At 36.5% G+C, this 13,575-nt stretch overlaps 2 protein-coding genes across 2 annotated transcripts; both read right to left on the bottom strand.

Annotated features, from left to right (window-relative positions):
• Positions 1-118: 118 nt before the first annotated feature.
• cnga2b (cyclic nucleotide gated channel subunit alpha 2b) lies at positions 119-4,293 on the bottom strand (the record flags this gene model as incomplete). The annotated part of the gene is made up of 6 exons (XM_079606841.1): positions 119-1,633; positions 2,553-2,659; positions 2,938-3,045; positions 3,154-3,327; positions 3,415-3,525; positions 4,193-4,293. 6 exons carry the CDS (start codon positions 4,291-4,293, stop codon positions 213-215), a joined length of 2,022 nt encoding a protein of 673 aa, XP_079462967.1. The 3' UTR covers positions 119-212.
• A 4,395-nt stretch (positions 4,294-8,688) lies between these two features.
• chmp1b (charged multivesicular body protein 1B) lies at positions 8,689-13,492 on the bottom strand. Its single transcript, XM_079606888.1, has 8 exons — positions 13,168-13,492; positions 12,455-12,552; positions 11,547-11,693; positions 11,387-11,455; positions 11,168-11,275; positions 11,028-11,071; positions 9,599-9,671; positions 8,689-9,510 (listed from the first exon to the last, which is right to left on the bottom strand). Exons 1-8 carry the CDS (start codon positions 13,181-13,183, stop codon positions 9,466-9,468), a joined length of 600 nt encoding a protein of 199 aa, XP_079463014.1. The 5' UTR covers positions 13,184-13,492; the 3' UTR covers positions 8,689-9,465.
• Between the last annotated feature and the right edge of the window lie 83 nt (positions 13,493-13,575).

The following is a 13,575-nucleotide window of genomic DNA, read 5'->3' as shown; positions in this document are numbered from 1 at the left end:
TTTCATTTAGGGAAAATTAAATATGCCGTCTTTCCTGTAAAAAATCCATTAAAGACAATACTTGAAAAACCAAGTCTAAACGCTGGAGGTTGTTGGAACGTGTTTGAAAAGCAAATATCTGTGACTGTAAATTTATGTGCATCTAGAAATATAGGCTAATCCTGCATGTGCCATATAGAGGCACACAATCTTCATGGTGCAAATCCACATATCTATGCAGTTGAATTGGCTCGTGGTGTGTTAGCATTACTCTCAAACTCCATCTCTTGATCTGAAACAAGCCCAAGACCCGTATGACACAGTTGTCTCTCAAGCGCTGTGATTCTTTGCTTCAGTCTGCTTTGAGTCACTGTGAATTCCCCGAGCAACCGTGCGAAACGTGCTTGTAGAACATCCAGTGAGCCCTCCAGGTGTTTAACCTTCTCGTCTGTATCCATGACAAGCAAGCCTGCCTGTGCGGTGCTTTCATCCAGAAGCCCCTGCTTCCGCAGAATCTCCCTTCCACGCTCTTCCAGAACCTTCTGAGCATCTGGGTATTCGGTTACGGCCTCCATTAGGTCGTCCTTTGACAGGCAAAAGAGGTCGGAGTAGCCGATGCTACGAATGTTAGCTGTCCGACGGTTTCCCATTTTACTACCCTGAATGTTAAGAATGCTAATCTCACCAAAACAACCTCCAGCTGTAAGCAATGCAAACTGTGTCACCCCATCATCAGCAACAACTGCTAATTTTCCCTCTTTAATGATATACATCTCTTTTCCAATGTCTCCTTTTCGGCAGATGTAGTCGCCAGGACTGTACACTTGAGGGCGCAGTTTTAAAACCAGTTCTACTAACAGTCCGGCCTCACAGTCTTGAAAGATGCGAACTTTCTTCAGAGTAGATAAATGAACGTTGATGGCAATTTCTGCACGTAGCTTGTCAGGAAGATTCTTTAAGACTTCCTGCTCATCCACCGCTTTCTGATTTGTCCACAGGTAGTCAAACCATTTGATGACACGTGTCTCAAGATGGCGACTGACTTTGCGGAAGTGCATGTAGTGTTTAATAGCATCAATCCGTCCCTGGAACTCTGCCCGTGTGGCGTTCATATTGGAAATCATGGAACCCACATTACCCACAATGGTGGCAAAAATGAGCACTCCGACAAGAAAATCAAACACCACGAACACATATTCCTCGTCCCGTACGGGTGGTGGCATCTCTCCGATGGTGGTCAGCGTCAGTGTGGACCAGTAGAAGCAGTATACGTAACTCCGTCTCAGACCTCCTTCCTCTGTGGATGAGATGTTGGGATAAACCCATGGATCTGACCCAAAACCAAGAGACTTTGAGATGGCATAGAAGATGCAGGCGTTCCAGTGGATAATAACTAGAATGTAGAGCACCAAGTTCCAGATGCGGAAGATGTTTGGGTAGTTGGTTCTCGTCTCAGTACGATTAAAGAACTCAAACATACGAGAGAAGCGCAGGAGACGGTTGAAGCGGACCTGTGGTGTGTTGATGCCCACGACTATGTACGCCAGGTCCGTGGGAAGGATGGAGATAACGTCCATTTTGAACTGAAATGTATGAATGTAGCTGTCTCTGAGTTTCGCTAGGTCCTTAACCAGAAGTCCTTGCTCCAGGTAACCTGGAAGAGCATAAAAATGCTTTATAGTTTGTTTAGTAACACAAAGATTACAAAAATCTGCACATTGTTCTGCTTCCAAGATGTTGAATGAAAAAAAAAAGTCTCAATGAAACTGAAGTGGCGACAGATCGATCTTTCATATTGTGTTGTACATCTGAGTGATACGGAAAAGAAAAAATGTAGGACAAGAACTTGGTTCTATCCATCAGTTTTTGAATGGATGCTGACCTCGTAATTCATCAGAAATTACGAGGTCAAAATATATATATTTTTAAAAGAATGAAACATGCATGTATGAAATGTTTACAATAAAATCAATAGCATATTAGAGAATAGATTAATTTTCATTTCATTACGGTTTTAAATGAACATGAAATATGCAAATGTTTTAACATGACTTTGCCCGAACAGAAAACCTGACTTTGTACATGCATAAACAACAGCATAACTATGATTTTCCAGCCTATCACATGGGAAGTGTTTTCTTTTAAAAGTTAATACGGCTGTTTATTTTATTAATTGAAACTATGCAGAATTAGTTATGCAACAAATAAAATGCAACTAATATGGTTGTGTTCAACATTGTTTTTTATACTTGCTGTCCACAAACAAATATAAAACACTCCTGTAGCTTATACAGTCGAGCACGGTGCAGTAAATGCCAAGGTTGTAGGTTCAATTCCCAGGGAATGCATGAACTGATAAAATGTACCTTGAATGCAATGTAAATTGCTTTGGATTAAAGCATCCTCCAAATGCATAAAAGCAATTCAATACAAGATTTTTGTGATGATAATATAACATGATTTCCATATAGTGTTTCTGTAATGATTAAGGCACTTAATGAATTCAATCATTGGGACAATTAACTTTAACATGTGGTGTAAGTCAGGAATTTTGAGTATGTGTGTGTCTATACCTGTCCTTAGCCGCATACATGAATCCAGTATGTAGACAGAGTCACAAATATAGTCAAAAACCAGCCAGACAATAGGATTCTCAGACTGAAGCTGATCAAAACATGCTCTATTCACACAAAGACAGAAAGAGAAAGAACATAATAACCACAAATATTTAGACAACCTGCAGATACACGCATCTGTACAGTTAGTCAAGCAGTTGTCTCAAAGGGCTGTTCTGTTTGTGGAAGTGTGACAGGCGTAACGAAAGAGCCGTAGAGCATCGTAACAATTAGTTACGCCATGACAAACCGCCAGCACAGGGAACTGTGTTTATCAGGAGCACATTAACAAAGGGTAAAGTGATGAATATGTACAGAAGAAAGACTAGGTGAAAAGTCACACCTGGCTACAAGAAGAACCCAGTTATAGAGCACAGCAGCGGCGATGAAGAAGAGCCAGTAGTAGTAAATATCATCAGATGGAGAAACTATAAATGTCTCCCATTGTTTCCTGTGGGGAAAAAACACACATATGTAACAAATGTTATCAGATTTATCCTCTCAGTATGCAGACTAGGTTTCATGCTCATATGTAAAAAAAATAAAAGTGTGACATTACTTTGTATTTCCCTTAATATTTCCATTGGTGTCTGGTTGGTTGTTGCTTCTTCGACTGGGTGGGGCTTGTACTTCGGGTCCCCGGAATCTCTCTAGGAAGGAATCGGGTCTCTCTTCTTCCTCTATCAGACTCCTGTGTGCCCAGTCTCTCAGAGTCACCACCAGAGTCACCAACCTGGCAACACAAGAGAGAAAGGATTTATCCAGACTTGCAGTGGCACATGTGAGAAAGTGTACGTGCATATTTATATGGATCCTAAACCTGGACAGAGCTCCTCTTCCTCTAAAGGAGTTTCTTGATGGCGTATCTTGGGGCTCTAGAGCGGCTACTCGCTGCAGCTCAGACGAGGTGTCATCACACGCAGACTGAGACCTGAGAGAGCAACGAATGGATGAGGACAGAACATATGAGCAGGAAATGATCACACGTTTTATACCATCATGGTTAACTCCAATCGAACTCTTGTTCTTGAAGTGTTTTATGTTAAATACAGTATGACTCAGAGGGATAGTTTTAAACTTGTATGAATTTCTTTCTTCTGCTGAACACAAAAGATATGGTATTTTGCAGAATGTCAGTAAACCAAACTGGTCCCCATTTGTACTTCTTTCAAGAACATTTTTTTCAATCTTACTGACCCCTCAAGTTTGGTTTGTTTGGCCTTTACCTAATTATCAAACCAGTCTCACACTTACATATGCAAATGTTTAAGAGTTATAATTATACTTTTGGAATAGTGTGACGAATTCATATTTAAAACTTTTATTTGCAGTGCTGTACTTTCAGCCCTGCACAAGCAGTGTTAGTTTGTTACTGAGGAATAAGTCAATTCAGAGGTATATGACAGCATGCTGTTGATAGAATATTGATTAAGTGAACAAAGAATTACAGCATGAAATAAGATTGTTTCGTCCTTTTATGACACTTCCCTTTTGAGGACCACAAGCTAGATCACCAGATTGGTTTTACTATCATTGTGAGGACATTTGGTCCTTACATAGATTGAAAACAGACCACACACAAACACAAAATCACTGACCTGCTGAGCACACTCTCTGCTCGGTCCTGCTCATCCTCTTGAGTTTGCACAGAGAGACGATGAGAGCATGGAGATCCCTCAGCAGCCGACTGGCCTGTCATACTGTACACACAAACACACACGATCACTTACCCTCATGAAAAATAAGTTTATTAAAGTGTCCTATAGTATACTTCTCTTAAACTAAAAAATAAGAAAGTATACTTTCAGTCTACTTTTTATGTACTTCTCAGAAGTATATTTTATGTACTTCTCAGTGTTAACTAAAATATGTGCTACAAGTATTTGACTAGTACATCTGTATAAGTTGGGTACTCAAAGGTAACTGTTACACTTATACTTAAAAGTATACTTTTATAAAAAATAAGCCAATTTAGTCCCAATAAATGATGTTTTATTAACAAAGTTCGGGAGGAGCACGTTCAGATAATTAACGCAAGTGGAGAGCACTCAGCAATCAATGGTAAGAGGTATATATACACTCAGCAGTCTCACCTCATCTTATTGACAGTTTTGCAGCATCCCTCCACCACCCATTCTCCACGCTTCTAGTCCTAAGCACTTACATAGGGGGGAGTACTCTGGGTTCGGGCCGAACTCCGAGCTCGGAGCCCTCCCCCCGGACAGCACGCCAAATACGCATTAAACTTTACCCCCTCAAATTATATGTAAGTGTGAACTCGTGAAACTACTGATGTTAGTATTACAAAAACTTTAATTAAGTAGGCTATACTTAATAAAATTAACTTGAATACTTGTTTTTGTAAGGGTAGTTGTCTAAAAAAGGACATGTTTTTTTTATAGAACGCTTTTTTTATATATAGAAATTCCAAGAACGCTTTCCAGCCGTTAAGCTGTGAAAACTCTATTTCGGAATGTTCTCAGAATGTTCAAAACTTCCCGTTTTTAAAATGTTTTAAAAACTGTCCTTTTCTTGTTATATGGGAATGTTAGAGAAAACGTTATGGGAACCCTAAAAAAGTATACTTTATTGTATTTGAAATATATTCTCTTTTTCAATAGAAGGCTACATTGCAAATATACTAAAAAAATGTACTATCTTATAAATATATCATCATGCTTTTACCTATTTTCACAATACAACTTTTAACACACTTTAAAATAATGTTACTTTAGTATATAAAAAATATATATATTTTAGAAAATATACTTGAATGAAAAAACACTGTTTATTTTTTAAAAGTGTATTTATTTGCACTTTATTAAAAATATATTGTAGGTATATTTTAACTGTGCTGGAAATGAACATAGTAACAATGCATTGAAAGTATTCTTTCAAAATACATTATAGTATACAATAGTATTTTGTACAAAGTATAGCTAAGTTTTATTTGTCTAATAATGTACATTTGTTATTGAAAACAAAGTATGCAATTTGTAATATTTGGAATAAGTCAAAGGTATTAATGAGCCTATACTTTTTATCCAAATATATCACACCACGATGGCCTCGTGGGCAAGTGCGCTGATGTGCTTCAGGAGACCTGAGTTTGAATCCTGGCTCGTGGACCTTTCCTGATCCCGTCCCTCCTCTATCTCTCTCTCTCCCACCTCACTTCCTGTCTAGCTACTAATAAAAGGCAAAAACACCAAAAAAATTTTTTTTTGCAATATATATAAATACACTTATGGTATATCGCTTGTATGTTTCAAAGACACTCGTAATGAATTTGTAATGTACTTGTAACACAAATAAAGTACACTTTAATATCACTAATCAAGCATGTCATTAGTCCCTACAGGCATATACAGTATAAGTATACTTGAAGTTGGTCCAATTTAGTACACCAAATACACTTGAAGTTATGTTTTTAGTACAATCTAATTACAACTAAAATATACTTAGTACAAAATTAGTTGTTTCAAAATAGCACACCTCAACTAACCATTAACACACTTGAAGTACTGATAATTAGTCTGGCTGCAAGTATAGGACTTAGCATATTTATTTTTTTCACCAGGGAATGTTTTCTTTATTTTTTAATTTTACAAGTATTGTGGGAAAGTTACTGTGAATGTAACTGTTACTGTGAATGTTACTGTGAATGACAACCATCTAAAAAAAGGAGTAATGTTTAAAAAACTAATGTCCACATCAAACATTTCATGAATAATGTGTAAAGAAGCATTTTTGTGCTAATGTTTAGATAATGTTAAGACCAGATAAAGTTTTGTGTGTTCGGGTTCAGTGAGGTTTTGTCAGAACTAGCTAATTTTTATTGACAAATTTGGAAAAAAATTCTAAATTACATTCCGTTTTCAGTACAACTAGGCCCTTCAAACTTCTCAAGAGTGCATGTCAGAGACACTGTGGATGAAATGCAGAGAGACCGCAGATCAGGGGAGTTACCAGCAAACACTTCTCGCCTGGGAATGTGGTCACTATGACAATCACCTCAGATTACCGTAAGATATAGATGCAACAGGGAGAGGTTTAAAAACTACAGCCCAAGATCCAAACTGAAGTATGATCTTATGGTTAATAAGGGAACGGCTTTAGGGACTGATGGATGGATGGTTCAACAGACGGATGGATGGATAGTGCCGTGTCTAGATGAATGTTAACAATGTTTTTGGTAATTGGCTCATCATTAAAGAAACACAGAGTGACACACAACTGTCTTCCCATAGGACAAACACACAGAGCTAATGTCTCACGAGAAATCATGGTTGCTAACAACCATTCCTCTCTGACACACACACACACACATTAGATATTCATGTTTTATGGGGACAACCCATAGACATAATGATTTTTTATACTGTATAAACTGTATATTCTATCCCCTAACCCATCACAGAAAATAGCCTACTTGCAATTTTACATTTTACAAAAACATCACACGCACATGCACACACACAATTAATATTATAACATATTATAAATATAATAGTGAATGTATATTTTATATTAGACCTATTATAAATCATTCAAAATAATATTAAATAATTAAACAGTTGTACCTCATTGTTTAAAAAAAAATATGTATATAATAAACATGTGAGAGACAAAAATGTATGTATGAACCTGCATGTATGTGTGAGACAAATTCCCTGACTCACCTTCAGCTGCTCCTCTTCAGGATCCCAAAAAAATCTAGAATGTTGGTCCATATTACATCCTTATACTCAACAAGAAACACACAAAGTGTGTTTCTGATCTTCATACTAGTCTAAAAACGTACAGTTCTCTTCCTGTACTTAAATGGAATAATGCCATGGCATGATCAGTCAATCCATCTGTCTTTCTCATCTCAAGAGTAAAAGACACTCCACCAAAAAAGGCGGGGTATGAAGGGGCAGGGCAAGAGAGAATGGGAGGAGAAAATTAGAGTTGGTCAAATAAATTAGTGACATATTCATGAACAGTATAGTTGCAAATAATAAAATGGACACGAGATTTTTTCATGACCTTCTAAGTTATAATGTACGTACGGAGACCCTAAAGAGAGCATTGCAAAAAAAAGAAAAAAAAAGAATACAGACTTTCACGTGCTGACGAAAAACTTTCGCGTGCGCACGAAAAAACTTTGTTCAAAGGTCCCTTGGGGGCTCCGTAATACACAAATATGAATTTCCTCATATGCCAGGAAAAATCCTACTGTCCCAAAACTTTTGAACAGTGCAAATGGATGTATAAGAGAAAAATTTCTTAAAAAATCAATTATATATGTGTGTATGTACGTATATATATATATATATGTATATATATATATATATATATATACATAATTATACGTATTATAATTGTTATTTTTATTTATTTTATATATAGAATTTTACCCAAAACTTTTAAGTGGAAATGTATATGGATGTATATATGGGGAAATACTAATTTTAAAACATTTTTCAGTGCTTTAATCACTTTTATGTTTAGTTTTGTTACAATGTTACAAATGAAATGATAGAAGTACAGATATTTCTTTAATCACATGTCTGACAATTATAAGTTTTTTTAACTTTTTGTTTGACTTGACAGAAAAATGACTTATTTTCTTCAATATAATTCATGATAAAATATTGTTTTTGAAGGAAGAACAATTAAGGCATGTGCGTATCTTCTTTTGCATGAATAAAATACTCAGATCTAAATGACTCCAGGTGGACATACATAAAATCAGGTAAGACTCCAATGGGAAATTATATGAATATATAAATTGGTTTTGGTTTTTAAGCAGCACATTTCTCCTTGGACTCATGAGCCAGTGCATCAGTAACAGCTGCTCAGCTCTGCTAACTCTGAACCCAACGGACCAATCAAAACCTATCACTCTTCTAACTCTTGAGCCCAATGGACCAATCAAAACCCTATCCTGTTGTAAATTTAGCCCCAACAGGCCGATCAATCACAGTCATTGTACAAGACTGAAAACTATATTATAATGCCAACAGACAGATTCTCTGTAGAAAAAAAGATTTTCCCAATATACAGATAAATGTGAATTGAATAAATTATTTACATTCAAAAACATAGAAATGTGCAAAATATTTATTTATATACACACAAACATATATATATATTTTCATCTGAGCCAGCTGATTGAGATGTACATCGCTGAAGGAAGTTTATGTTTTTTTTTTTTTTTTTTACATTTCGGATAAACCAAATCAAATCAGAACAGATCAGAGTTTCTGTAAAGACTTAGGGTTGATCAACTGAGGACTTTACTGCCTTGGACAAAATGTAAAGATTTTATTCAAATCATCATCTTGATCACATGCAGTTTAAGGTACAAATTCCCACAATCCATTGAAGCAGAGGCAAAAACGTGTGCCGCAAGAAAAAAACATGTCACAATTTTTACCCAACAGCTGTTTGATACTAATGGTTAATGTAGCTACATTGGCATAAAATGTATATGAGAGACAAGCAAGTATTTAAAACATGACCTTAAATAAAATGAGGAATATTACAAAGAAATGTTGCAAGCAATATTATAATCTTTATACCAATTATTATGGACTGAGGGAGAGCAGGACCCGAGAACAATCCTGATGACAGCAGCGTTACCAAATAACATATCTAATTTTGTCTAATTCAGTTTCCAGCGTGTCATTACAGTTTGGTTTCGGTGTGTTCTAGTGAATAAGGAAAGCTGCACACCCTCAAACATCGGCACACACCCCTCAAATGAATAAACTGAACTAAACAATGAGGCCAATATTTCCAGGGGTCAGTAAACAGGGGATATGTTTCTCACATACTGGCATATACACAATGTCTCTTACACACACACACACTGGGTTCTTCTTTAAACCTGGTCTCTGAGTTTGGCCAGTCTCTGTGAGAGCTCGTCCTATGGTGAGAAAGATAAAATCATTGTAGTACATATCAGTTATATTTTTTGTTAGTATGATGTCTGTACTCATGTTTGTGTTAAATACCTGTTCTGCAGATGCTACGCTGGTTCCCACTGATCCTGACTGACCTTGAGGAAGCTCCATATTGAGGTCCAGCCTAAACACACAAGAACAGACAGTTTGTTTTAACAATCTTAACAATCAACAATCTTAAATTGTTGTCAGTTTAATTTTTTTAAATGTTTTTTTTTACATTTTATTCCGCAAGAATGCATTGCTTTAATCATAAGTGGCAGTAAAGACATTAATCATGGCACAAAAGTTATGTAAAATAATTGCTGTTCTTTTCCATTTTGTTCATCAAATAATCCTGAAGAAATATATCTTTGTTTCCACAAAAAATTTTAAGCAGCATATCGGTTTTCAACATTGATAATAATAAGAAATGTTTCGTAAGCAACAAATTCTGCAGGATCATGGCGTGATCAGGGCTTGACATTAACACACGCATAACATTATTATTGAATTTTATATGTAGAATACACATTTTTCAATCTTAGTCTTTTACAAAGGCATCTGAAATAATAAACTAAGTGCAATGTAGTGTTGTCAAAAACCTCGATTTTTTTTAAACAAACCAATACTGAAATATATGAAACGTTTCCAATTCTCATTTTCCGCAGAACAGATACATGACGCCAGCTGCGCTTACTCACTCTCTTATCTGTCTGACAGTGAGTTGACACACAAACCCGCCTCCCCTCACTCACTCGTTTAATTTGCTCCGGATTAATATTGTTGCTGTAAAAGAGCTTGGATTTTTGGTGTGGGATTGCACATAATTTTACTAATTCCCGCAGATTTTGTGCTCATACTCAAAGTACGCGTACATAAAGCCACATCTCAGTACTAGATAGATTTTTTCCCCGCTGCTTATTGCGCTTAAACGGTGAAATAGAATACAAAATAACGCCAAAATGCAGATCTTGGTGAGTATTCACGTAAAAACATGTATAACAGTATAATGGATCCGTGCGTCAGGCCTTAAAGTGACAGCAGCCTAATAAACCTGCTGCCAAATTATGAGATATTATTCAAAATATATATTATGGCTGTTGTTGCTCATGCTATTCGATGTCAAAATTGTGGCCAGTGAAAATGCTGAGTGAATAGTAACTTTGGAAAACCACTAGCCACACAGTGGCTGGTGAACTAAAAAGTTGATGCCAAGCCCTGGGAGTAATGATGCTGAAAATTCAGCTTTGCTTTTACAGGAATAAATTACATTTTACAATATATTCAAATAGAAAACAGTTATAAAATGTAATAAAAAATTATATTTCACAACATTGTATTTTAATCAAATAAAATGCAGCCTTCATGAGCATAAGAGACTTTTCAAAAACCATTTAAAGAAATGTTACCACCCCCAATCTTTTGAACAGCAAAGAAGGTATTAAAGTATTTACTCATTAATAAGAATAACAAATCTCAGCATTTCAAATGTTCTTACCCGGCCTCATCCGCCATTTCCATCATCAGAGAATCGACTTGACCCTAAAACACACAGTGTCAGTAAATGCAAAAAACTACTACGTCAGTGTATTTATGGCCTACGGTGCAGTCATTGTAGTATGCGAGCGCATGTATGACCTGTGGCGTGGTCAGTGTTGTGGTGCTGCTCATCGTGTCCTCCATGTGAGCCGTCTGTACGTCCAGGGTTTCAAACTGACGCTCAAACTTCTCCATCAGACCTGAAATCTGACCAATCAGAACACAGAGAATAAATATATAGAGCCAATAAAATAAAGACAAATCAAAGCACTACAACTGTTTATGTCAAAGAGAAGTCTTCCTCTCTCTCCCTCTCACCTTCTCAAGGTTCATGCTCTTCAGGGTTGCATCCATGCCCTTCACCACCCCAGCCATAGACTTGGTGACCTGGGAAATAAAGATCAAAAGTTAACTATTAAATCTATTTGGATAAATACTTGCGTATATCTGGTTTAAAAGGAGAAAGCTATTTGTGTACCTTGTTCATGGTGACAGCCGTCTGTACTCGTGCAGCCACTGCATCCACTCTCGCGCTCATTCTAAGGAAGTTCACTGATTGGTTCTTCTGGCGGATAGCGTTTTCTGCATGTATCCGTGCAACCTCCATATTGCCCTTCTGAATCGCCTAAAGTAACCAAAACATAAGCAGTGAGCTTCATAACATCACATCAACGTTGACCGATTACATGTACTGTAATTATGGAACATTTACTTTTAAATACTAAAGTACAATCTAATGTGGTGACTAAACATTCTCAATTATGTTTGTGGCTATACTTTGACATTTGCGAAAGTAGCCTATTAGATGTATCATAACAAAATCTTTTGTTTAAAATAATTGGTTACACTTTATTCAACTTCATATTGCAAGCCTCACTATTTAAAATAAATATATATTTTTAATGTAATTCATATAATGAAGGAGGGTTGAATGTGCTTGATTTGGTTAGAGATCTAATACAATTTTCAAGTTGAACTGGAATAAACATTATAGAGGCTAAAGCATAAAGATAAGCTATGTTATACAGCTTATCTTTATGTTTTATATAATGTTTAATCAAGTTTAATCCAGTTAAACTTAAAAAATTACAACATATGTAATAATTCATTTTTTAAACATAGGCTATAAGAATAAATAAATGTTCTACGCCAATTGGGTAATAATATATATATATTTTTTTTTTTACTTAAGTCTATTTTCTCAGTACTTTTTACTATGCAGATAGAAAATATCCAGACAGAGAAACAGAATAGGCTACTCATGATAGCTCAGAAATCTTCAGCGTGACATGCGAAGCTGTTGGGAGAAGATGCTATTGCACAGGTCAATGTTACTTCCTATTAATGAATAGAGTCTCGAAATGCCAATGTCAATGGTTTGCTTACCTTCTTGACCTTGACCTTCTCTGCTTTCTCTTCTTTGTCGCATTTCTTAGAGCTCCGCTGAAGTTCTTTAGCTGCAAACTTGAGGTTAAACAACTGCTCTGAAGTCAAAAGTCAAGGAAAAGAGTTTAACATGTCTGTGTGAAAGTTATCGGATACCTTTAATAATATGCCCAATACACGCATAAACAATGTAACAATGACGATTACGATATAAACAACAATGTATTGTAGACCAAAATCGTCTCGAAACTTGACAAACTAGTCTGACCGGCAGGATAGAGAGTTTACCTAGATAACATATAGGTGGCGACATTACGTAATTCGACGTCACAGTCATACCTGGGCGGATTTTACGATGTTTTTAACGAAACTATCAAAATAAGCACTTGAAACTTCATAAACGTACAAAAATCTAAACAGCACGGTGAGTTCACCAAATCATTTAGCGTATCGCTTTAAATCGTTTTCTACTCTAGAGCCCAACATTCACTCTCTAATTCAGGTTCTACCTTCAAGTGACGCGAACAGAAATCCAGAAAGTGCGATTTGATTTAACGGCTAGAATGTGACCCGACCTATTCGTATACAACCAAATGTTGCCAAGACCGAGTTCAACTCATCAATTACTCTAAGTAACGTTAGAAGTGTTTACGGTCCAAGCGACAGTGAAGTGAATCTGGATCGGGCCCGACCCCCGCGGTCCGCAAGGATACTCTCCATGTTCGACATCCTGGTTCCACTTGATGAAATGTGAAGATTAGACGGGAATAGTTTTCAGTCTTGTTTTATTCCTCCAAACTCTTCGTGTGGTTCAGTAACTGTCCTCGCTCTGTTTGTTGTAATTTCCCTGTATTCACTTCCGGCTTCTCCAAACCACTGGAGTGATGTCACAGTCATGCGCTCAGGTCAGCGTCAGCGATCACGGTGATGTCACGACTGGCAAAACAAAGCGGTGTCCCTGCGAAAGTAGCCTATTATTAGATGTAAAATCTTTTGTTTAACCCTTGTGCATTGTTCAAATTCACATCCTTTCGTTATGTTCGTGGCTGAAAACAGCCACTACTTTAAACTGCTGTAAAAATTGATCAGATAAATTCAATCAATTTTTTTAGCATAAATCT

This window comes from Phoxinus phoxinus (assembly GCF_949152265.1).
Source record: "Phoxinus phoxinus genome assembly, chromosome: 3".
Taxonomy (NCBI): Eukaryota; Metazoa; Chordata; class Actinopteri; order Cypriniformes; family Leuciscidae; genus Phoxinus; species Phoxinus phoxinus.
The sequence above is the reverse complement of the archived record's forward strand: the minus strand, read 5'-3'. Positions and strand labels throughout refer to the sequence as shown.